This window comes from Diadema antillarum, unplaced genomic scaffold (assembly GCF_040938485.1).
Source record: "Diadema antillarum isolate AM-2024a unplaced genomic scaffold, OU_Dant_1.0 scf00000047, whole genome shotgun sequence".
NCBI classification, from domain to species: domain Eukaryota; kingdom Metazoa; phylum Echinodermata; class Echinoidea; order Diadematoida; family Diadematidae; genus Diadema; species Diadema antillarum.
In genome coordinates this window covers 1,229,155-1,253,879 of record NW_027270936.1, presented here as the reverse complement: position 1 = coordinate 1,253,879, position 24,725 = coordinate 1,229,155, and the positions used below count along the sequence as shown (strand labels likewise).

At 38.4% G+C, this 24,725-nt stretch overlaps 1 protein-coding gene across 2 annotated transcripts in view; it reads left to right on the top strand.

Moving 5' to 3' along the window:
• The window catches only part of LOC139715380 (uncharacterized), a 63,862-nt gene that overhangs the window by 33,263 nt on the left and 5,874 nt on the right, over positions 1-24,725 (top strand). Inside the window, exons 2-5 of one of the 2 annotated variants that reach the window (XM_071626952.1) lie at positions 2,099-2,185; positions 4,015-4,159; positions 22,186-22,320; positions 24,094-24,207. In XM_071626952.1, the coding sequence (XP_071483053.1) occupies positions 2,120-2,185; positions 4,015-4,159; positions 22,186-22,320; positions 24,094-24,207 (460 nt within the window). In that variant the 5' untranslated portion in view covers positions 2,099-2,119. Of the gene's footprint in view, positions 1-2,098; positions 2,186-4,014; positions 4,160-8,231; positions 8,418-22,185; positions 22,321-24,093; positions 24,208-24,725 lie in introns of those variants that run through there. The other variant, XM_071626953.1, reaches the window with a different exon arrangement.

The following is a 24,725-nucleotide window of genomic DNA, read 5'->3' as shown; positions in this document are numbered from 1 at the left end:
TTGTGAACAGTGACTCATTCTTCTGTTTATTCATCATTGTAGGTGTTCAAACTTATGACAAAGCAAATATCATGTATATAGGGAGTATAGAACTACTGTAAAATCAAAATGCACACAAAAGTTGTCTACACTATATGCATTGAATGCCAGTGACGATTTGCAAAAATTTCATGCCACAAAAATATCTTGCTTTACAGTATAATATATATCATGCCTTATGACTTGGTGAAAAAAACAATGTTACAAATTTGGAATATTTTGCAATGTGGAAATTTTTGTGCATTTGGTGCCCTTTGATACCAGTAAAAAATTGAAAAAATAATAACACATACATATATGCTGTTCATTTGAATTTGCAATATCACAGGTAAAGTGTCTAGAGTAAGAGATTTAAACGTGGTACACAAAATTTTGTCCCATAAGACTGGGCACCGAAAAATTGCTCGAAACTTTCCACTGTCAGAGTAGTTGTCAAACTTCAGTGTCATAGTCTGTACAAGACAATCATGCTTATTGCTTTTTGACAACAGCTTATGACACTACAGTTGTAGATAGTGTCTCTTCATTGACAAAAACAAACTAACAAACAAAAATCAAGAAGTCTATTCAAGTAGCTTTTGGATGTTATTTATGTATTAAATACATCAGAAATCAGCAAGTGTAATACTGTAAAAGTGGAAATTTTTGCGTTACCAGAAACTAGCGCGAAAATAAAAGCACACGAATATTTTTGCTTGCTATATGTGCCTGTGCGCGATGTCTTGATTCCGCGGAATTAAAAACACGCGAAACTCTTCTTACCCGACCAAGCGCGAAAAATTGGTCGCGCGAAAATATCCACTTTTACAGTACCTTCCTCTCCTCTCCCCTCTCCTTTCCACCTCTCCTCCACCCCCCCCCCCCAAAAAAAAATCACAAATACAGAGAGAAAAACAAACACAGTGCAGAAGTGCAGAGCACAGTAGCTCCTGTTGCATGACTAATGTTTAAAAAAAAACTTCTGACACCTTTGGATGTGGAGCTTGTGTAAATGAGGTTTGCTCTAGTTTATGAATGTCTCCCTCTATAGTGGTGTTGTGGTCAGCTTGGTCTCAGAATGCTTCATTGACCTTTGTCCACACTAATACCTCTTTGTTCCCTTTGCCAGGAAATGGGGAAAATTGCAGTGGCATTGCCAGCGCTGATCTACATAGAGAATACTAGCAAGAATCTCTACAGATCAGTGATTGCCAGTGATGTTATAGAATGTCGCCCTCTTTGGCCACTGATTGATAGTGTTCTTTGATTTGGAAAGAAATCTCTCTCTGATGATTTTCACAGAAAAGCGCCAGAGTGTTTTTGAAAGCTTCCTCAAATTTAGCTAACTGCTATATCCCATGTGAGATTACAATGAAAAACATCCACATATATATGTGTCAACTTTCATACATAGCATTCAAAACAAGATGAAATATCTTTCACAAAAATTGACAAGTGATCACAACAGTGTAAAACATATCTGAAATATTTTATTCTAAAGTCCTGTTTTAATTAAGTTTCTGTACAACAGGGGTGCCTTGTGTTACACTTTGTGTAGTCCTGTTGTGGTGAAATACTGTGTTACAGTCAATCTTCAGGTTAACTACAGTATTTGGTGAAGAATAACGAGAATCAATTACACATTGTATACATGTCTGGACCAGGATTTCAAACATGGCAAATCATCAACGCAATCTTACACATTCTGGGACCGAATACTACAACCGTAGTTCCCTTGCATTGCATACCAATTCATATTCAGGTAAAAATTAATGGGAAACCAAACACTCCTCAATTTCTATTCAAAAGCAGTGGTGGATCTAGGGGGGAGCGCACCGGGCGCCCCCTTTTTTTTTATTGAAACAAAAGAAAAAGAAAAATATAAATTTTGTAAGGTGCCCTCCTCCCCCCTTTATGGAATTCCTGGATCTGCCCCTGAAATGTGAACTCCACACTGTGAACACTGTAAGACTATTTACTCTATGATTATGTATTTCATATTCAAAAAAGGAAACTACATTTCAGAGTACATTGGCATGAGCTAAATGTCCCTCTATGTTTCTTCTTCGTTCTGCCATAGGTCAGCGACTAGACCCCGGGGATGGCTGCAGTGATGGACGGGCAGTTCTTTGGCTTCAGCGTAGGTCCATCAGACAAACCATTCCAGGTGACTATTTGATATCCCTTTCAGATGGAGGCAGGGAAAGTAGAAGCACTTCTAGAGACACTTTGTTTTATTCTGCCTTCAAGACACTCCAGTTCACTTTGTTTTGCTTTCAGACCAAAGCTAATATCTCTGTTGTAACCCACAAACTCCTTGGCTTAGTTTGTGGCAGAAATTCTCATCTTGTTCTCATTAAATTGTCAACACTTAAAGGACACATTCACCTTCGTAAACATGTGGATTGAGTGAATGCAGCAATATTAATAGAACGCATCAGTGAGATTTTGAGGAAAATCTGACAATCCGTGCAAAAGTTATGAATTTTTTAAGTTTCTTCACAGTCACTGCAGGGTGAGAAGACTACTACAGCTTGTGATGTCACATGTGTAGAATGATACAAAGATAATATAAAGAAAATTCAACACATTTTCACTTCTACACGTGACATCATACACTGTAGTAGTCTTCTCATCCAGCAGTGACTGCGCAGATACTTTAAAAATTCATAACTTTTTAACCGATTGTCTGATTTTCCCCAAACTTTCATTGATGTGTTCTACTAATATTGCTGCATACACTCAATCCACTTATGTATGATGTCATGTGTAGAACAATATAAGGGAAATACAAAAAGAATTTCATAGAATTTTATTTCAGATATTGATAAAAATGCACATTTCCTTGACTTGTCACTGACATAATGTGCTAAGTGTAATGTTATTCCCCCTGTCTTCTAAAAGAGGCAAGTCAAGTGTTCTTTTATCATGCCAGAAAAGTAAAAATATGTTGAATTTTCTTTATATTTTCTTTGCATCATTTCACATGGGACATCACAAGCTGTAATAGTCTTCTCATCCTGCGGTGACTGCGAAGAAACTTTAAAAATTCATAACTTTTGAACAGATTGTCCAAATTTCCTCAAACTTTCACTGATACATGTATGTTCTACTAATATTGCTGCATACACTCAATCCACAAGTATATGAAGATGAACTTGTCCTTTAATTTGACTGTGTATCCATGTAGGAAAATGATTAGATGAAATTGGTTCAATTCATTAAATGGCACAAAATAAGAAAAAAAAAGTACAACATACAATATCAGAGAGAGAGAGAGGGACAAGAACTTCAATCTTCTAAATTTGCCAATTTAAAGATCAGTAGTGAAATAGGGAATTTAGAGACTGTTGACAATTCTGCAACTGTAACAAACACACTGGCAGGCAGGAGATCCCCAATGTTTTATGGTGGATGTCACATGACCAAAGACTAAATAAAACTATTTGAGCCAGGCAGTGAGCATTTAAACTGCCAAAAAAAAACTTGAATCAAATGTAAAGTTTACACACACACAAAATCATTTCTGAGGAGAGTTGGAATGTACAAAAATATATATTTTTTTATTATTATTATTTTTTTGTGGCAGTGTAAACGCCCCATGTTTGTGTGTATGTGGCCGGGATTACGAAGAAATCAGCAAATTACTGCTGATCACAGAAACAACAGCAGTTCACAAGCAAGCTAGAGGAGCTCTGTGTTGATTTTCTATGTATATTATATATTTATATTTTTCATTAATGTAGTAATTGCAGAGCCACAAGAAAACGCCAATGAAAACATATAAGAATCAATTGTTGTTTGTTTTCTTCATGACTTTGGTTGAAGTCATGTGACCAATATCAGAAGAATGATAGGCAGACACGGTTGTAACTTTCTTAATTCATCTGCCTTTGCTCGAATATCTCATCAATCTGTGGCCTCATTCGCTACCTCCGTGGAAAAACACATTCCTCCCGTTTAATCAGCCTCGATCAACCCCGTTCCATTTACCAGCAAAGTAGCCCTGCAGTCATCGTCCAGATCAACGACGTGCTCCTGACGCCGAGCGAACTCCTCACACCCTCAGCGCTGGATTACTACGGGGAAGAGGTAGAAATCAAGACCCTTGACGAGCTTGCTGGCATCACAGAAAAACAAGGTCAGTAGATCTCTCTTCATCTCATCAAAGACAATGCATCATGCATAGGATTAATTACCAAGTCGAATGATTAAGATTATGTCACATGCAGAATTCTAGAGACTCCAATTCTCCCGTTTTCGACAGGAGATCTACGGCCGAAAGTCCATTTTCGCAAAATCCACCGTTCTCCCGATTGAGATTTAATTTCTCCCACCCTGGCTCTGTGTCTCCCTCTTGAAATGTAATTGTATGTTGAAAAATAAGCCTTAGATAACACGAGAGAGCATCTGGAACCCTAGAGCTTCCAGGGTCCTTGAGCAGGCCCTGGAGCCCAGCCGCAAGGAACTTAGCGCACATCAAATTGGAGTCTCCTGTTTGCTAGGGGTCTCAGGAGGGAGAATCTCCAGATCAGAGGGTGCTTTGGGTTGGAGTCTCTGGAATTCATTATATTCAAAATGTTGAACTCAGCTATTTCAAATTTTGATGTGCATACATGCTGTATATGGACAGATATGTGTAAATCTGCTTGTGTTGCTGTGTGCCGTTTCTTACTTGCCAATGAACTTTCAGACCCTCTGAGAAATGAAAAAGTTCAAAATCTAGACTCATTGTCAGATTACTACCGGGTACCAGGTATCTAATTTCATCATGGTCCTACTCAATTGAGAGATTTATCTTTGTATTACTTTGTTTTTGTTGTTGTTGGATTCCAATTGCACTCAAGTCAAAATCAATAACTCTAAGCAGTAAAATATTCCAGAATTACTACGGTATATCAATATTTATTTAAGGAGCCTTTATACTACTTCAAGGTGCTCAAAGTACCTCAAATGAACTCTGGACTGACCTCTACATTTTTTTTTAAATCTAATCGTGATCCTTCTCTCATATGGCTTGTCTTCCTGCCACTGTAAACTAAATAACTGTTGGCAAACCCCTTGATAATACAAAATGGTCATAATCAATTTTGGTTTTTGTGATGTAGCACCTGACAAAATTTCATTTTGGCTTTAGAAGGTCAGTAGGCCTCTACGAGGATGCTATCTCTTGGTACAGATAATTGGTGCTGATCACAAAACTTTGAAGTGCTCAGTTAGATACCCATCAATTTGGGGTTTTGTCATGCTGAATATGCATATATCACCATTATTCGTGCAGCATTTTCCTGTTAACAAAACACAAGCATGGTACAAGAGTATAAAAAATCAGGCTTCCCTGATATGCTTCCGAAGTGTCGGGCCAGAAAAAAAAATAATAATGCATGCATACAACAACAACAAAATCAGGAATATGGAATAGTGGAATTGTCAGTAATTGCCCAAGGACAGGAGTATATGATCATTGGGAGTTTAAACTGTCATCATGTCATAAATGTACTCATTTCAAATCTTCAAAATGTGTGTGGAATGTGTGTGTGTGTGTCACTTGTGCGTGTGTGTGTGTGTGGGGGGGGGGAGGGGGTTTGCTGGTAAACAATCTGAAGTCATACTATGATGTGTTCACAGTCAAGAATATGTTATGACATTAAAAAAAAACCACACAATTATCCAAGACAAGAGGGGAAAAAGAAACATTGCTAAAGATTGCAAAGGGATATTATGAAGAGGTTGCAGCAGTTTATGCATGCAAGAAAGAGTTTAAAGTCATACATGTCTTGATCGCTTCCCTAATTTAAAGATGTCAGCACCGACTGTCAAAATTTAGCCTAAAATGTGATTTCGTAGTCATAATGCTGTAATTGCTTTGCACACCACTTCTCCTTCCATATATCTGTAACAGAAAAAAATGTTTTTGTATAGATCTGGTTGAGACCTAACTTCAGGTTTCTTGTACATTTTTGGTGAGATGAGAAACCTCCTAGGAAATATGAAAGAGCATGTAATTCCAAGAGAGATTTAACATTCATTTGTTGAAAATTGTTTTTGATATGGCCGAGATATCCAAAACAGAGAGATCATGATAAAAGGTGGGACCCACCATCATTAAGATTTAGGATTGTTTTGTTCTCCTTTGTTTTTGGATGTCTCAGCCATTCCAAAACCGATTTTCATTTAATCAACTTTTAATTCCTCTTAGAATAGTAAGCTCTGTATAATTTCATAATTAAGTGTAACTGTGAAACACAGCCCGAACACCAAACACGAAGCTCCCACAGTATAATGTAACTGCATGTACAAGGAGCGCCCCAGAGTAAAATAGTTTCTTGGGGGAAATTACGCTCTTTTCAGAGCGATTTGCGCCCTCCGTGATTGGCTGCCGGTATTCTGTAATTTACCCCAAACTCTCGATTTCTTGACACTGATTGGTTTGATTCCTAAAAATAAATGCACTGTGGACCGATCGCATAATCAAATCATATAGAGAAAACAACCAACCCTGTTTACAGCAGGTTTTGTACAGGGCGCCTATTTGCGGCCGGGGACATTTCATTCATTGATGAAATGGCTTTATCAGGTCATTCAGGTGTCACTTCCCACAACACTTGTGAGTAACTCCTGCCATGTCTGCTTGTGTTCTCAAAGTGGAACAAAGCCCACATGATGCTCATTAGCTGTTCTATTGATGAAAGAAAATGCATCTGCCAGAAATAGGCACCCAACAGAGTTGTAACTAAAGAATTAACGTAATAAATGCTAAATAGTCTAGACTTACTATTAGTCTACTTCTTACTTCTGACTAAAGATTAGACTTCACTTTTTCAGCCATCAGTCAGCAATCAGCCATGGCCAGTGGGCAGTGATGGGCCCATAAACAAAATGACGTGTCGTAGTTCCCAGATCAAGTTCGGGTGAACATTGCCCCAGTGGATGTTGCACAAATGATTAAAAAAAGAAGAAACAAACTGTGCCATGCCACACGTTAACGTTGAAAGTTTATTAGTATTCTTGAGCGAACCAATGCTGCAGCGCTGCGTTTGCACCAGCAGCAACTTCCCATTATCGGACATCGATCGGCTCGCTCCCTCCCCGCAGTTTAGCCGAGCACCGCCACGACGGTCCACCGTACCGCGACGGTAGCTCGATGCGATGCGATGGTGTGTGTCTAGCTCCACACATGTTCACAAACAAACGCACACGACCCCTGGCCCTACACACGCGTGGACATACAGCTCGAACTCAGTGAACGTACATGTAACGTAAGTGCGTGAAAATGTAAACACGTTTCAATCAATCTCACGTGTGAATCGGCGATCGCACATTGTGTATGTCCGCTCAAAAAATATAGTTTGCAACCAATTCTGCGTTTGCAGCAAGCTTCTTCCCTATTTTGGTTTTGCCGTATTTACTTTCATGTAGAAAGATGATTTTATGACTAGTTGTACTGAAAAAATAAAGTTCTTTGGTGCAAATTTAATTGGGGGGATTTTTCTATACTTTGTGCGTGATATGTGCAATCAAAGCAAACAAAAATAATATCTCATTATTTATTCAATTTCAATATCAGCGCGTGCTTTCATATTTTCTTGATCTTGATCTTGATGTCGTTGATGTACAAACGCCTGGTGTGGCTAGCATTATCAAGAATAGTTTTTCTTTTTTTTTTTGGCTAAAGTACTGAAGAATAGGAACAGGCGGTAAACATAACTAATGAGCTTATGCACTTAATTGTAGCCTTTACTGTTTCAGCAGCTGTTATTGCCAGATTTTGCTTTGTTGTGCATTGAATTCATCAAGGCTTTAGTTGACTCAAAATAATTTTGCAGCGGGTTGATCGGATTGATGAACATGCCTTTGGAAATGTAGATGATTGATTTGCGTTGTTAATGACAATGTCATCTGTAACAAAAATGGATAAATAACTGACGCAAATATTACCAGATGTTAAGCCTTTTTTTTTTTAATCGTCTGGATGTATGGGGGGATATAATATAATAAGACCCCACTGACTGTCACTTTCAGTCCCAGGTTTTAGTCTCAGCGCACGTAAAGTTCCCTGCAAACAATAATCATTTATTATGCAAATCACTTCCGGCATCTTGCTCGCGGATTGATCTCAGCTATGTCGTCAAGCAGGCTTATATTTTTTAACGGGTACACACGAGAGGGGGGTACCCGCGGTCACTGCGGCCCTAACCTGCTGCCTGCGCGACTTTTGATCAAGGATCTGACTGTGTAGTGCGTGTATTGGCAGTGTGCACCTTTTGTATAGGGCACTTTTGTGCATGCACGCGACTGAATCGTTTGTCAGCAGACTGCAACTGGTGAATGACAACTGGATATTACGATGGCAGAAAAAAGAGATGGGAAGACGAATATGGAGCTGTTATTAGCAGCAGGTATGTTTCTTTCGATAATGTTGTATTCTAAGGCATTTGGTAATGTTCAGTTTCCGGGAAAAATGTGCGAAAAACTGAAAATAATCTTGCGAACATAAACACGGAAGTGGTGCCTACGCAACGCTATGTAAGATCAACACAACGTGGTCATTCACACGAAATCGCTTCCGGTATTTACGAAATCCGTTTTCTCTCAGGTTTTAACCACTTGCGCCGTTATTTCCTAACATTATGCATCATCATGTTATGGTTGATTATACCGTGCCTCAATGTGAGGGTAAAATGGCGATTTGGGTACGTAATTTGTAGCATTTTGCTTCGCTTCGGTTTGTCTTCGTATTTGTTTTGGATATCTCGCGCGCTCTACTCACATGCATGCATGTGCACCAGGAAGTGCCATTCGATTACTACACAAGGTCCGGGAGTCGTCTGGAACATGCTGGCTGGCTGGCCTCAGTCAGCGCTCCACCGCGGAAAATTGCTACTACAATGACTGTTTCTACTTCTTGTTAATCGACTGTTTATTTCGTTAATAGCGTTTTCGAAATACCATTGTTTAGTGACCACTGGATAGTGATAGTCTTAATCACATTGAGCAATAGAGTTGATTTCTTTTTTGGATGGAAATGCAGCAGATGGAGCTAACAAATGTAGAGACCTAGACTAAGAGGCCAGCTGTAGAGGCAATGAAGTGGAAACAAAATTCCAGATTCACAACTTAATGTTGGAACATGCAGGTTTCAACACCCCACCACAAAATATTGCTACCTCATACTGCCCGTTCGTCTTGTAAATTGAGTGTGTACTTGGTTAATAACGTTATCAAAATGCTTTTGTTTAGTGACCACTTGATAGTGGGGTCGGGCTAACTCGGCCCACGGGACATCTCGTCCCACCCGTCGAGGGTGGGCCGAGTTGTCCCACTCGTTGGTATCGAAAGTGATCATGAGCGCTCGTCTTTGTTTGAGTTTATTTCGTCTTTATGACGTCTTTTCTAACCGTAATATTTATGGAATTGTGCTCAGTGGTTTCTGTAAAGAATATTTGCCAACTTTGGGGGGATACAACGACGTAAAAATGAAATTTCAGACGTTTTTATCGCGGTTCGCGATCCCCATAGGTTCACGTTCATTTCGCGCGGTGGGCTAACTCGGCCCAGCTAAGTTTTAGCTGTTGTTTTGTCAGTAAATCTCCGTAAAACTATCAATTTTATCATGTATAAAGGTGTATTCAGGGTACCTTCAACTAATTTCATCTTCGAGGGAATTTAATTTTGCGCATGTTTGGGGAAATGTTGGATATTTGTTCGCATGATTTCATCTTTGCCGTGTCCGCACCGCACTGGTCTCGCCACTGCAGCTCGCTCACACACACAGTGGCAGAGCTGAGCTGGCAGCGCCATGCCCACTCGGGGAGGCGCGGCGGCGGGGCTCGGAGCGTGGGGCGCGAGCGGCAGAGGGAGCAGCCGGCCACTCCGTATCCCCAGTAGAGAAGAAATCAAATTATGTAGCAGATCATTCAATGTGAACTACATGAAGGTCATTATATGCATTTGATTTTAACTGTTAAATGTTTTGTTGTTGCTGCTGTTGTTGTTGCTGATTTTTTGTATAGATCTGCGTTCTACTCAAAAGTTATTTCTGTCCAATAAATGTTACCTTTTTTCTTAATAAAAACAAACAAGCAAAAGTCAAAGGGGTGAGTCTGTTTATGGGCATTGCCGTGGAAATTAATAAATTGTTTGATATCCAGTGGTCAGTTATTTGACCTGTAGATATGGATGGTTTGGTTGAATGGTTGAGACCATGAAACCGCTAATGAAATGTAGTGCTAGCTAGATTGGCCTTGTTTATGATTGTAGGGCCTACCTTTTGTGTGTACTTTCAAAAATAAAAAGGAATTGTTTTTGTTTTGATGACATTGCCATTTTTGCCATGGGAATCCTTACCCTAATTTAAGAGAAAAATCCTCTGCCACCTGTACCTGCACGATAATGGCCAACCGTCAAGTTCTTTTTCTTTTTCTTTTTTGTAATTTTCTTTTTATATATGTACTGTATATACAGAGTATATCTCTCTCTACCTGGTACTTTCATTTTCAATTATCACATTACCAAGTATCATCTGTGTACAAAGCTTTCTTTCCACAACTGCATTGTAAAGTTCTGTATTTTTTTTATGATTCTTCGTCTGGCTCTATAGATCGCCTACTGCCAATATTTCCGCTTCCTTTCCCCGTCTCTCTTTCACTCTTCCATCAACCCATTCTTTTCTTATGTGCGATCAATGTGTTTGTCAAGTGTCAAATGAGATTTGATTTGAAACACTGCATACTAGTACTTCATGTGAATTGCACACCAGTATTTTTTTTTCCGAATTCATATTTACATAGAACAACTAGTGTGTGCGTATCTACACTGATGTTCAATGTAGACAAATTTGATATCTTTAATTCAAAAAAGGTCTCAAGTAGCGCTGTACTATGGATTAAATAATGCCTCCGGCACCACTTCGTGGCGGAGGCATAAAAACGTATGTGACAAAAACATATTTTTTTTAGAGTCATCACACTTCATCATCAGTGAATAGTGTGCATTCATAAAATGTGAATTTAATTCCACCACATTTTATAGTGTGTTATAACGGTAATACAACATTTGTTCCTGTGACCTTGTAACAATTGCTCTGGTGTATTATTTTCTCCAAGGACTTGGGATCAAGGTTAGGATTGTGATAGGAGTAGGGTTAGAGTAATGCTCCTTTGTAGAATTTATGTTTGGTTTAGCATGCAGAATTTCAAGTGAACAATTGTTGCAGGAGCAAATGTCATGGAACCATTACGACACTGACTTCAGTCCTACTTCAGTTAATAGGCCTACTTCAGTCGATAGTTTGCTTTCTTCTAGATTTTCACCTCTTGACCTACCTGTAAAACATACATGCAGTTTACCAGGTAGTTGCCAATTGATGAACTCTGCCCCAGGTGAGGTGCATTGCAGGAAATGAGATTATTGTACATATGTCAATCCAGATACACTTCATGAAATGTTGCATTATTGTAACACTCATTTCGGTGTCCAACATTATGCTCAGTCACTCCGCAAAACCAGACAATTTCCTCTCAAAACTGAATATTCACTATAGCTGTAGGGGCTGAAGAAAGCAGATCTGTTCTCGGTCAGTTCCTGTGGTAGACTCTTTCTTAATGCTACCCACTTACTTTTTCCAGGGTAGTTAATTTACATATTAAAATCATAAGATAGACAAATCAACCAAAACGAAAGGAGGAAAGTAGTTTCACCCGAGGACCGAAGGAACCGATGGAAAATAAAGGTAGGGCCTACAGGTGATCACAAGGTGAAGTTGAACATGAATGGAAACAGATCAAAAGATTTTGAGGACGTAGGTGTGGAGGTGAGTGGAGAGAATTAGGTTGTGTGGAAAACTAAATGTGGATAATTCATTAGGGGTATGTCTGAAAAGTAAACTACAAATATGGAAAGCTACACAAAACAACAACAACAACAAACCAAAGCTACACAAAAAATTAGTTTCTGGTCACATTAATGCTCTGACATTATTGTTAGGTGTTTTGTAGATCTTTTTTGTATTTATTGGTTTTCCACTGATTGCAATACAGTATAAGACAAATAACCATAAATGAGGGCGATAAAAAGAAACAGCATACAGGTCAATGAGAATGTGTGTCAACCTATGAACCTATACAATTACAAACTGAACAACATAATGATCTGAGATTGAAAAGAATGAAATAGCCAAGAAGCTCAACAAATTCAAGTTTGCTGTCTTACCGTGGGCCTACAGGCCATCATAATACAATTTTAGGCGCAGGTAAGAAAAAATGTGAAATATTAGCAATGTTAAGCTTTGTCGAAAGTTCTAGGTGTTACAAAAAAAAAAATCCCACTTTTGATCTTTAATGCCATGTAGTTCCAAAACTAGTATTACAGTACAATCTATAGTACATTGAATAAATGTCACTTTGAAAACAGACTTCACCATAGTACTAGTAAATCATTTCAGACACAAAAAGGTGACATTTTCACATATTAAATCTTGTACTATTTCACAAATGTTACATATTTGTAAATTAAGGAGCAGTGTCCCAACATTGCGAATAGTGTCATCCGAGTCACGTGATAATTGCCAACAATACAGCATGCATCCAAATCGTTATTTTATGTGTGTGTTGTGTGTGTGTGTTTTTTTTTTAATTCAGTATCAATCATTAATAATAATAACGTTGATGCTGGGGGATAGACAGAAAAACAGCAAAATGACAACTGCAAACTGCATGAGGTTGGAATACATATACCATGTGTATTGAGTCATCCTGGAAAAAAAAAATATCAGAAAAAAATAAAAGACAAAAAAAAAATCAGAAAAAAATAAAAGACAAAAAAAAAATCAGAAAAAAAGAAAAGACAAAAAAAAAAAATCAGAAAAAAAAAGAGTCAAGCAACCCCCTATATGCCCAGCCTTTAGCAGAAACCCTTGCCCTTTCACCTTGGCATTGGCTGGCGGTATAGGTAGCACACCAGCTCAGCCCAATTCACGCGATGTTGCAGCAAACACAGTTGAGTTGAAACAAGTTGCTCCCTCTCTAGCTCTCAGCTCAAAGTTCAAGACAATGGATAGGAAAATGCCAACTGACTACTGCATAGAATTTAATACTCACGCGAGAAAATTGGAAGTGCAGCAAATGACGCCTTTTCCTCCAATTTCAACCACCGCCCGTATCCGTAGCTACGTTTACGGAGTGGCTGGCTGCTCCCTCTGTGCCGTTCGCGCGGGTGCCCCGCGCCGCCCCTTGCCTCGCCGAGAGTGGGCATGGGCATGGCGCTGCTCAGCTCTGCCACAGAGATGTGTGAGCGAGCTGCTGGTGGCGAGACCGGTGCGGTGCGGATACGGCAAAGATGAAACCATGCGAACAAATATCCAACATTTCCCCAAACATGCGCAAAATTAAAATACCTCGAAGATGAAATTAGTTGAAGGTACCCTGAATACACCTTTATACATGATAAAATTGATAGTTTTACGGAGATTTACTGACAAAACAACAGCTAAAACTTAGCTGGGCCGAGTTAGTCCACCGCGCGAAATGAACGTGAACCTATGGGGATCGCGAACCGCGATAAACACGTCTGAAATTTCATTTTTACGTCGTTGTATCCCCCAAAAGTTGGCAAATATTCTTTACAGAAACCACTGAGCACAATTCCATAAAAGTTACGGTTAAAAAAGACGTCACAAAGACAAAATAACCTCAAACACAGACAAGCGCTCACGATCACTATCGATACCAACGGGTGGGACAACTCGGCCCACCCTCGACGGGTGGGACGAGTTGTCCCGTGGGCCGAGTTAGCCTGGATCCTTGATAGTGATAGTATCAAAAAGCTATAACCGTTGGAGATTACTTTCGGATAGAAATGCAGCAGATAAAGAGGCAAGCAAGTGTGAATAAAACTTCAAATTTGCAACTAAAATTCATACATTTACAGCTCACAGCTAACAATTATTGTGTGGTGCAGTGAAATGAATGATGAACTGTCATGTCATGACAGAGTCAGGAATGTCAATGAGCCCTGACCCTATCCTCAGGTGAAGAAAACAAACTAAAGACGTCTTTTGCACCTGTTACAGGTATAATCGTGATATCAGTTCGGGAAACCCACTCACAAGGGGGGCCCCTCCTTATAAGTAACTCGTCCCCCTTATAAGTAACCCCCGGGGCACCCCTTATAAGGAGTCTCCACGCTTTTTTGCAATGCAACGCGAAAATGAAAGGACTGCGGCAATTCGCTTGATTATGTCCATAAAGCTTCACAAGTTTCCTAGTTACTCACGAAATTTGAGCAAAATCGGTTCGAGGCATCATATCTAAAATCATGGATTTAAATGCGATGTCAAACGACCCATGCGAATGCTGAAATGCGAGCGATTACTGGCGTGAGTGTCACCAGGTGCGGCGGCGCGGCAATGCTTGAGTGCAGACGTGGCGACTGAGTACGGAGACTTTCGTTCATTCAGGTGGCTTTAAATGAAGGAAAAATAACAAAAGTAACGAAATAGTCAACCACCTACCTTTGCAATTGGTATGCATATATACAAAAGGATACGTTCCCATAGGGTTGTCCAGTTGAAGTCGTCCCTAAACAAAAATTTTAAGTTGAAACTTGCAAGTTTCACCGATGAAGCTTGAAATTTCCAACAGCTCCCAGCTGCGCTGAACAACTTGCTGAATGCAGTCGCCACGTCTGCACTCAAGCATTGCCGCGCCGCCGCGCCTGGCGACACTCACGCCAGTAATCGCTCGCATTTCAGCATTCGCATGGGTCGTTTGACATCGCATTTAAATCCATGATTTTAGATATGATGCCTCAAACCGATTTTGCTCAAATTTCGTGAGTAACTAGGAAACTTGTGAAGCTTTATGGACATAATCAAGCGAATTGCCGCAGTCCTTTCATTTTCGTGTTGCATTGCAAAAAAGCGTGGAGACTCCTCATAAGGGGTGCCCCGGGGGTTACTTATAAGGGGGACGGGGTTACTTATAAGGGGGACGGGTTACTTATAAGGAGGGGCCCCCTTGTGAGTGGGTTTCCCGAACTGATATAGTCCCTACCATAGGCCCCACCACAGTGTGCGTGCACCCGCGGACTAGGGTTGGGGTATAGGGTTAGGTAGGGTTGTATTTAGTACGGACACGCAGCGGTGGGGACTATATCATGATTATGCCCTGTTACATTAGACAGAAAAATCTGTCTGTCCAGAGGAGTTTTTTATCTTTTCTTCTTCTTCTTCTTCTTTTTTTACTTTTACGGCTCTCCTGCATATTGGATAGGATTCTGTGAAACCAAATGTATCTCAGGTTAGAGGAACATACCCCATCAACAAGATACAGACCGATCTTTCAGTCAACCATGGGCATTTACATTTTACTGTACATGTGCTTGCAACTTGTATACTGTGTATGGAACACACTAACTTACATGTTACATGTGTATATTTACTGCTTCACCAGAATGTAGAAAACACTTCCAAGATGATGTAAGTTGATGAGTCTTGTGTCGAGTTGTTTTTACATTGTATATTGCAACTGATCGACAGATTACCCTACATTGACGTTTAAACACCGATTATTCAGTGTTCTAGTGGAAGCCATGATAAAAAAATCATGGGCATACATTATTTATGCATATAAATTTGCATTTGACTCAAACCAACAACCTCCTAATTGCTAGACAGGCATCATATCCTTCAGGCATTTGCTTCTCACTTGGTGGGCCACGATCTCAGCTAAAAATAAAATCAAACAAGATTTGTACAACAATCTAACTGGGCCTTTAAAAAAATTTAAAAAAATATATATATTTTTTTAATTACGTAGGAGCCGAAGTGGGCCTCGGCTGAAATAAAGTAGAAAATCATGGCACTGTGCTTCCAAAGTTCCCCCATTCTGATCTCTTGTAGCAGCAGTTACCGGATACAAATCTATTCGAATGAACGATTCTAAATGTATTGTTTTGAAGGAACCAGTACTTCTGTTGCTTGAGAGCTAGAATCATTCCGTACTGTATTTCATATATGTAATATGTTAGGAGAATTTGTTCATGAATGTAAATTTTATAGTTTTGAATTGAAGGAGAGGAAAAAAGTTTATTTTAATTTTGCAACAATTTGAGCAAAATTACATTTAAATGTCAGGCCGGAAAATGTAAAAGGGTTAATATGTTAGCCAAGACTACATTTGTAAGCTATTGTTTTGCAGTGCTTTTGAGGGAATGTTCTGTGCAAGCTTCTGAACATGGTTCATTATTTAAGCTTTCCTAGTGTAATGGAAGAGTAAAGCATACAATCTTAGATATCTGACTGACAATGACATGTACACACTGGTAGAAGATTTGTATGCCTGAAATATGATTTTTTTTTTTTTTTTTTTTTTTGGGGGGGGGGGGGAGAATAAATTGTGTTAAGAAATACAAGACATTCAAAGGTTATAGCAAATTCAGAGTTTGAAATATGCACTCCGTGACATTGTGCAACATATGCGAAAGAATGAATGTTATAAGCAGACAAACCTTGTAAGAATCAATCCTGCTTTTGAAACTCAACTCTGTTATTGCATCATGCGGGAGAAAAGATGGTGTGTGTGACTGGGTGTGTTTGGTAATAGACAAAACTACAATTCAGCCTCCATACACGTTGTATGTTCTCATTATGTAAGCTTTATTAACGATAAGTCACACTCTTTCCATGGCTTTTGCATGTGCTACTTTTGCCAGGTTAGGCAAGCCATTGCCAATGAAGATGTTTGTCTCATAAACATGTGCAATCTTTTTTTTCTTCATTCAGAAAATTGCGGTTTGTTGAGGCATGAAATCAGTATTTTTGCATTCTGATCTGCCTTCTTCAAGCTACTTGATTAATGTGAAGAAGCATAAATGTGATAATGTACAGTTTTTCACCATGTTCCATGTGCAAACTTTACTCACAATTTATTCAAATCTTTTGTACATACACACTGCACCATTATAAAGAAGGTTACTCACTGACAAGCAGAAAATTTGTTTGAGCATGCCTTATGTAGCAAAGCTATACAAGCTGAATTCAACAGTAATCACTAAAGTTTTACATTCAGTAGAAATCTGAGATTAATGAAAGTAGTTATACAACTCATGTGCTCAATTTTTACTCATTGATATCAATTGATACATGCTCATGTATTTCTGCAGTAGTTTGGTCTTAATGACCAAAAAGCTTGTATGTGGCTGCCTGACATAGCAATATCTAAATGCATGCACACTAGATCCCATGTAATGTGACGTATTTGGGATTTTTTTGGAAAAACAAAAATTGTTAACAACAATAAGTACCGTGGAAATGAGAGGCAAAGTAGAGAGGTATTGAAAAGTGTGAGTATTTTATAAATTGAACCACCCTTATGGGTAAGGACTATCTCCATAAAGAGAGAAGGGGAAAAAACATCTCCACCAATGTTAAATATCTTTTTAAGGTGTGCTTTTATTTCTATACAAGCAATGTGCAATGCATTCTTGTATCAAGCTACACATGCCCAGTGCAGTGTACATCTGCCGCCAAGAAGGGCAGCTGACTTTAGGAACAAAGGATTTGGGGGGTCAAATACATACAGGTGTTCATTTTTTCTTTCCCCTGCATTTAGCCAGTGCTTTGTGTTGTAGGCAGTGTGTAAACAGCGGGAAGCATGCGTGGTCCCATTTTGTGAATACATTTTTTCTTTTTCTTTTTTTTTTTTAAACAGGAATCATTTAATTCAAACTCAGTCTGTTGTGGATGATAACCTCATGTGGTTCAGATTAGAATTGGTATAAGATTTTATGGCAATGTGTTAATCATACTTCTCACAAAGTCGAGCACTTCTTTTTACCCTTTTTCGTGCCCTTCCATTCTCTCCTGTCCTGTGGTCATTTTCTCTCTCTCTCACCCTCTTTCTGCTCTCTGTTACTGTACATAGTGTTTGTCATTGTCTTTTCCTCTCATTCTCCCCTATGTATTCTTGTCTGTCTAGAATATACAGTATCCCTTCCCTGTATTTTATAGGGTATATTTTGTCCTGAGCTGCCCTTTCCTATTTCACCCCACTAAAGTCTACTGATACTCAGTGTTTATTTTGAGTGTGTAAATTTGACCCTTGTCCAGTTGGACTCTTTGTCTCCGTAATCTTTGTGTCCTGTAGTGCTCACAAAGTTCAGAGCCCAACAAAAAGTGTTCAAGTTCAGGTTATTTTCAATACTAGATCAAAATTTTCAACAAAGCAGACACACAGTGCGGAAACTCACTGTGCATATACACTTGTATGTGCAATATACTCTATATCCACACAAAAGGTGCAGTACGTGAAAGCTGCTCCGCAGAGCAGCCTGAATCATGGAATGTTATTCTCTAATCCTCTATATTAAACTTTTAATCACTACAGCTTGTATAGTATAAACAATCCTCATAATAGATGTGCAGTGATGTGTCAAAGATTGAGCAATTCTTCCTTAAAGGGCAAGTCAACCCTCATATATACATGTGGATTGAGTGAATGCAGCAATATTTGTAGAGCACATCAGTGAAAGTTTGGGGAAAATCAGACAATCCATTCAAAAGTTCTGTATTTTTTAAAGTATCTGCACAATCACTGCTGGATGAGAAGATTACTAGAGTGCATGATGTCACCTGCGTACAATGATGTAAGGAAAATATAAAGAGAATTTCACAAAATGTTACTTTTTGAAAAAGGTGCCTAATCCCTCGACTTGTCACTGACGTATGTTAAGGGTAATATTATTCACATTGCCTTCTGAAAGAGTGAAGTCAAGCGTTCTTTTATGGGCAAGTCCAAGATAACGCGCACGTTACGTATGGGACATTCAGAGATTTTTATGACCTAAAAAATAGTGTTAATGGCCTTTGATCATATTGAACTTTATAATGGTGATTGATATCTAGGAGAAGTATAATCATGTAAAAAATTGAGAAAAATAACCATGACAATTAAATTCTAGAAGAGAAAATGTGTGCCGTTACGTATGGGACCAGAAAATTTTTGTTTTTTTGAACATTTTTTTCAACCTCAAAACTCTCTGAAAGTATACCATTCTACAACTTGTAACTCACTGTGATGAAAGTCACAACACTCAAGATTATCATAGGTAAGTTTCATGTCATTAGGCAAAAAGCTCTAATTACAGGTTCTAATTAAAGACAGACATGACGTGTTACGTATGGGACAGTTACGTATGGGACAGTTTGTCCCCCATTCATTTAGTGTGTGAAGAACCATGTTTATGGGTATTTTGCATAATCATTGAAGTAGAATCAGTTGAAACTACTCAAATACTGATCCAGATTTTCAAGGAAACAATATTCCCCAAATATTCACCATCATAATCATATTCAATCACATTTTTATGCTTTTATGACCAACCTGGGTATGCATGCCCTTTGTCCCCCATTCGTTTAGTGTGTGGAGAAGCATGTTTATGGGTATTTTGCAAAATAATTTTGCAAAATACCCATAAACAAATTTTTGCATAATTATTGAGGTGGAATCAGTGGAAATTACTCAAATACTGATCCAGATTGACAAGGGAACAATATTCCCCAGATATTTACCATCATAATCACATTCAATCATATTCTATATTTTTTATGACCAACCTGAGTATGTATGCCCTATTTTTATCAGGACAGTTACTACTGAAAAATTGAATACCTGGTAGTTTAAAGTGTTTACTTCCATTGATGAAGGGCAGTTTGCCATTTAGTTTCAATAAAAAACAACTTGACACAAGAAATATTAAGTTTAATAAATAAGGAATACCTGCTGCGTGGAACCCCAGTGATTGAGTAGATATGATGTCTGTCTAGCAGTCAGGTCATTGATTCGAGTCACACCTCAGTATGTATACCCATGAATTTTGTTGTGGCTACTACTGAAAACTGAATAAGGACAATTTGTGTATCACTTGCATTGAAAAAAAAATCATTTTACTTTTTATTTTGTTTTCTATATATATCACAACCATTTCAAATTGGATCTCCGTCACCTAAACTTTGAATTCCTCTAGTCTTAGGATTTTATGCTCTTAAGTAATTCATATAATTGGTTTCCAATCATCTCTTTAAATGTTGAAAACTGAATCCCCATTTCTACAAAAAACTAAACCATCCCTTTAATGCTGGTTTTTCATTGTGTGTTTTGCCATTTTCCCCTCCCCCTTTCTGAAAATTGTTCAGTCAAGTTCATGTATTGTTTCAAGTGTCTATAACTCAAGAAGTAGCTACAATGTTGGGATGCTTTCTTCAGGATGATTGACCATTTGTGTACTGAGAGACCTTCCCAGCTAGCTACATGCATTCACATGCAACATGTATGAGGATGTCCCATACGTAACGCATTTGTCCCATACGTAACATTATTTCAATGCCTAATAAAAAATAGTTCTTTTACTTTTTTTTCTTTTTTCTCTGGTATTTCATTTCTCTAAACAATAAATTAGAACTTTCCAAAAGGGCATTAAAATAACCGTAGCAATTTCAGAAAAAACCTAAAAAAATGACCTCATTTTGTTACGTATGGGACATCTCATGATAGGACACGAGCTAATTTGCATAATCATTTGCATAATCCCTAAATTTTCATACCAAGTTATACTATGTGATGAACTTCTTATGTCCACATATTAATCAAATATTATTTGCTTTCCTTTGAATTAATATGAATTTTTATAAATGTCCCATACGTAACGCTGTGTTTCACATATATGCAAATGAAGCCCTTGAAATTTGCATAAATTTACATAATATCATTTTTTCCTCCACGGAAATCAAAACTTCAACTCATAAGCTTCAAAATGATACCAAACATGTCAATATTGAGCAAAGATGAAATTTTGCCTTCTGAGGGGACCTTATCTTGGACTTGCCCTTATTATGCGAGAAAAGTGAAAATACCTTGAATTTTCCTTATATTTTCTTAATATCGTTGTACGCATGTGACATCACAAGCTGTAGTAGTCTTCCCATCCAGCAGTGACTAAGCAGAAACTTCAAAAATTCATAACTTTTAAACGGATTGTCCGATTTTCCTCGAACTATTGCTGATGTATTCTATTGATATTGCTGCATTCACTCAATCCACATGTCTCTGAAGGTGAACTTGTCCTTTAAATCACCACTTGTAAGAGGCATCAAAAAAATGCCTAGTGCTACTGCCATTGAAATGGATAAGAGTGGCAGTTTTAGAGAGACTAATAAAGAATTTTGAGGAAACCATATTTATTGTAGTAGCACATTTTGTCTTCTTGGTTTCAGGAGGGTAGTACTTAGCAGTGTTTGATGGTGTCGTCAAGCACTACTGTACTCCAGCTCATGTTTATGTGTTGCTCCATGATCTTAAACTCTGATTAAGGTCAAAGTTCAGACAAAAACTCCCTTGAGATTCACTAGCTATAAATCTGTATGGTCCATTCTCACCTGCTATAATACCATAACAATGAAGTTCACCCATGCACACTCAAAATGATTTTTCTCTTATCACTCTAATACAAAATACAACAATAGTAATGTGTGCCTCAAAATCAGGTGGTATTTTGGACATTTACACGTACTTGTCCAGGTGACTTGGTCTCCACATTCCCGTCTCATGCAAATTTCCTGCCGTCAGGAACTTCTGAGTAGGAGATGCTAAAAAAAAGTAACAAGAGGAGCCTACTACAATATGCACCTTGAGATACATTGTGCAGATTATACTGGTCTTATAGAATGAACAGCTGTCGTGCATCAGACTTCATGTTGGCAATTTTCAAAATTTCAAAGTTAGATAATGGTGGCCCAACATCAACTTGTGGTCGCCCCAGGGCACTGGGCGGCACAGCTAATGTCATGCCTTGTGAATGTAACATTAGTCCAGACACTTCATATGCATCTCCATGTCCACTGAAAATAATCTAAGGAGGACTCAAAAAAGTTTGATGTCTTGCCATATTTCACATTGAGTTGGATTAACCTATAATTTTCCAGGTAATACAATGATAAGTGTGATGTATGTGATTGTGGAGTACAGTTATTACTCATTTTGTATGATAAATGTACTGACCATTCACAGTTAAACATACATTTTGTGCTATGTGACAAGAATAAAATACAGAATATATCACTAAATTTCTTTTCTCTCTTTTTACCTTCCTCTCTGTCTTATGACCTCGCTACAGTGAATGCTTGTTCCAACTCTGGAGATACAGTCAAACCACCCGAGACCATCATGGCTGCCCAGGCCTTGTTGGACATTTCTCCCACAACCAATGGTGATGAGAAGCAGTTTCCTGTAGAAGGACCTGTTACAGATGGTAATCCACTGTGTTTCTCTTCTCTTTTCATCAGTTCAGTAATTTATATTATCTTTTAAAAGTATTTGAAGCTAAATGTTGCCCCTCAGGCTCTGTATAGTGCCTGAATCATATTCAGGATTTACAGATCATATTATGAGTGTTGACTTGGGGAATGAGGGAAGGGCATGTGAAAAGAAACTCTGAAGGACATGAATATCAAAATCAGCCGCAGTTATGGAAAGCTCATCACTAATTATTGCTGTACATAATGCCATGCAGGGTGCCACATAACTTTTTTTTTTTAAATCACTTGCCTAACTGGGTAAGCAGATTTTCAGATTGTTGCAGAACACTCGCCTGAACATGAAAGTCCAAAAATCACTCGTAAGTCAAGGGTTTGATCAAACACAATTAATGATTTGAATAGATAGCACATGTTGATATGCACACTTAAATGCACTGGGGTAACAAACTTGGTTCAATCGGGTGTTGGTGTTGGATTGCATCACTAAACAGTCATTATCTTTAGGATTCTATATGGTTGACTTTGTTGGTTGTAGGGGAGAGAAAGTGGGGAAAAAAGTGGCTTCAAAACTTTTTGCTTACCCATGTCAGGCAAGCATTTTTTTCTCATTTCCCCGAAACACTTGCCAGACTTTGGTTTCACTTGCCCCAGGCAATCAAGAAAGTGCTTTATGTAGCACCTCGCCATGTCATTGTCATGACCTTCGAGATGATCAAAGCCATTTTGAGCACAAAGAAACGCATCAGATAGAACACCATATGTTTGTTGTCGGCTTATCTTCCTACCATTGTGCATTATGCATTATGTCTCTATCGGTAATTTTTGGGGAAGTTTGTCTGTGAATTATTTCCTGGGTAAGGTATCAATGAGGGAGCAAGGTCTTTAATTATTGCCATGCCAGCATCATCTGGTATTTTACAACGTTGATTTCAGAACACAGATTGTTTGATGAAATGCGCACAGTCTAATGGCTGGAATTGATACACACTGCCCGTTTAATAAAAGTCAGTTTGCATCGTTTGTAAGGAAAGTAATCATTTGTTTCAGAAGTTAAAACATGTCAACTATGGTCCCATCCTTCAAGAGTGCTTTGTAGTCTATATCGAAAATAATAGCATCAACTTCGTAGCAGCTTTACTGTGGAAAAGCATTCATTGTTAGGCGGGTTTCAGCCATTTGAAACATAATATTGATGCTCTATTTAAGTAAAGAGCAGTGTGGAAAAGTAATACACTATGTACTCTGTTTGTTTTATGTACTTAAAACATGGGATTTTTTAATGAATTTCACAGAACTATTGCAAAAATGATGGCAAATGAATGTTTTCAGAATATGAAGTTTTATTCAAACATACCCTTAACCTCAAATTCAGAAATATGCAAGATTCACTGACATTGACCAAGTGCAATAAATTCCACTTTTATGATACAACGTTTGTAATTGCCATCTTGGCAGACCATTCTGAGATGATGCTTTTTGAAATGCTTTCCCACAAGAAAAAGAAAATCAAATTTATTGTACAACATACTTGAATTGCTTAAATGAAGGAAAAGAAATGCATCAAAGCAGCATACTCATGGCACTTCAAACATTTGTCATCACTATGGCAGTAGGTGCACAACAAATAATTGGCTGTGAGCACTTTTATTGTTGCTATGGTAACTGAAAGTATCGTGATGTATGACTGCCCTCTCCTTGTGAAATGGGATAAATTGTATCATGAGTTGTATTTGATGTCTAGTCCCTCCATCCTTGCTTCTCTTTAGTGTCGCCTCCATCCAGCCCAGCAGAAAGAGGGGCGTTGGACCCGGATGACGATGATGATGACATGCTAAAATCCAGGGTATCGCACATCCAATTAGATGAAGAGACGATGAGAGGTACGTCCGAGATCAATCGTGACCCATCAACACCAGAGCCAGTGAAAGTCATAGACCATCAATCTCAAATCTTTGTGGTGCTTTCTGAATTCTCTGGATGCTAAGCTTCCTGAGATAGAAGATTAATTCTGTCTTATTTTCCATAAACCTGCCACAAAAGTGTCATGGAAGCCAGTCTTCAGAAGAAACTTCTTCTTTTTTTAAAGAAAATTAGCTTTAAAGTTTAGATGCAGTCAAGCTGATTATGCATCCATATGATGTAAGTCATTTCCATACAGCCTGGTAACATGCTTCGTAAAGTGTGAAGAGTTTCCCATTTCAAATGTTGCTCAGGCTCTGATCTGGTAATGCACAGGAGGTAGTAAAGACATCAAATGTTCAAGTTTTGATGATAATAAGTCTAAAATTCTGTTTTGTAATTCAGCCCGATCAATTTATTTTGTAGTTTTCTAAGTCTTAATGTCTGCCAGTTTCTTGGGGTAAATGATGATGGGTTACAAGTGAGATTACTTTACATG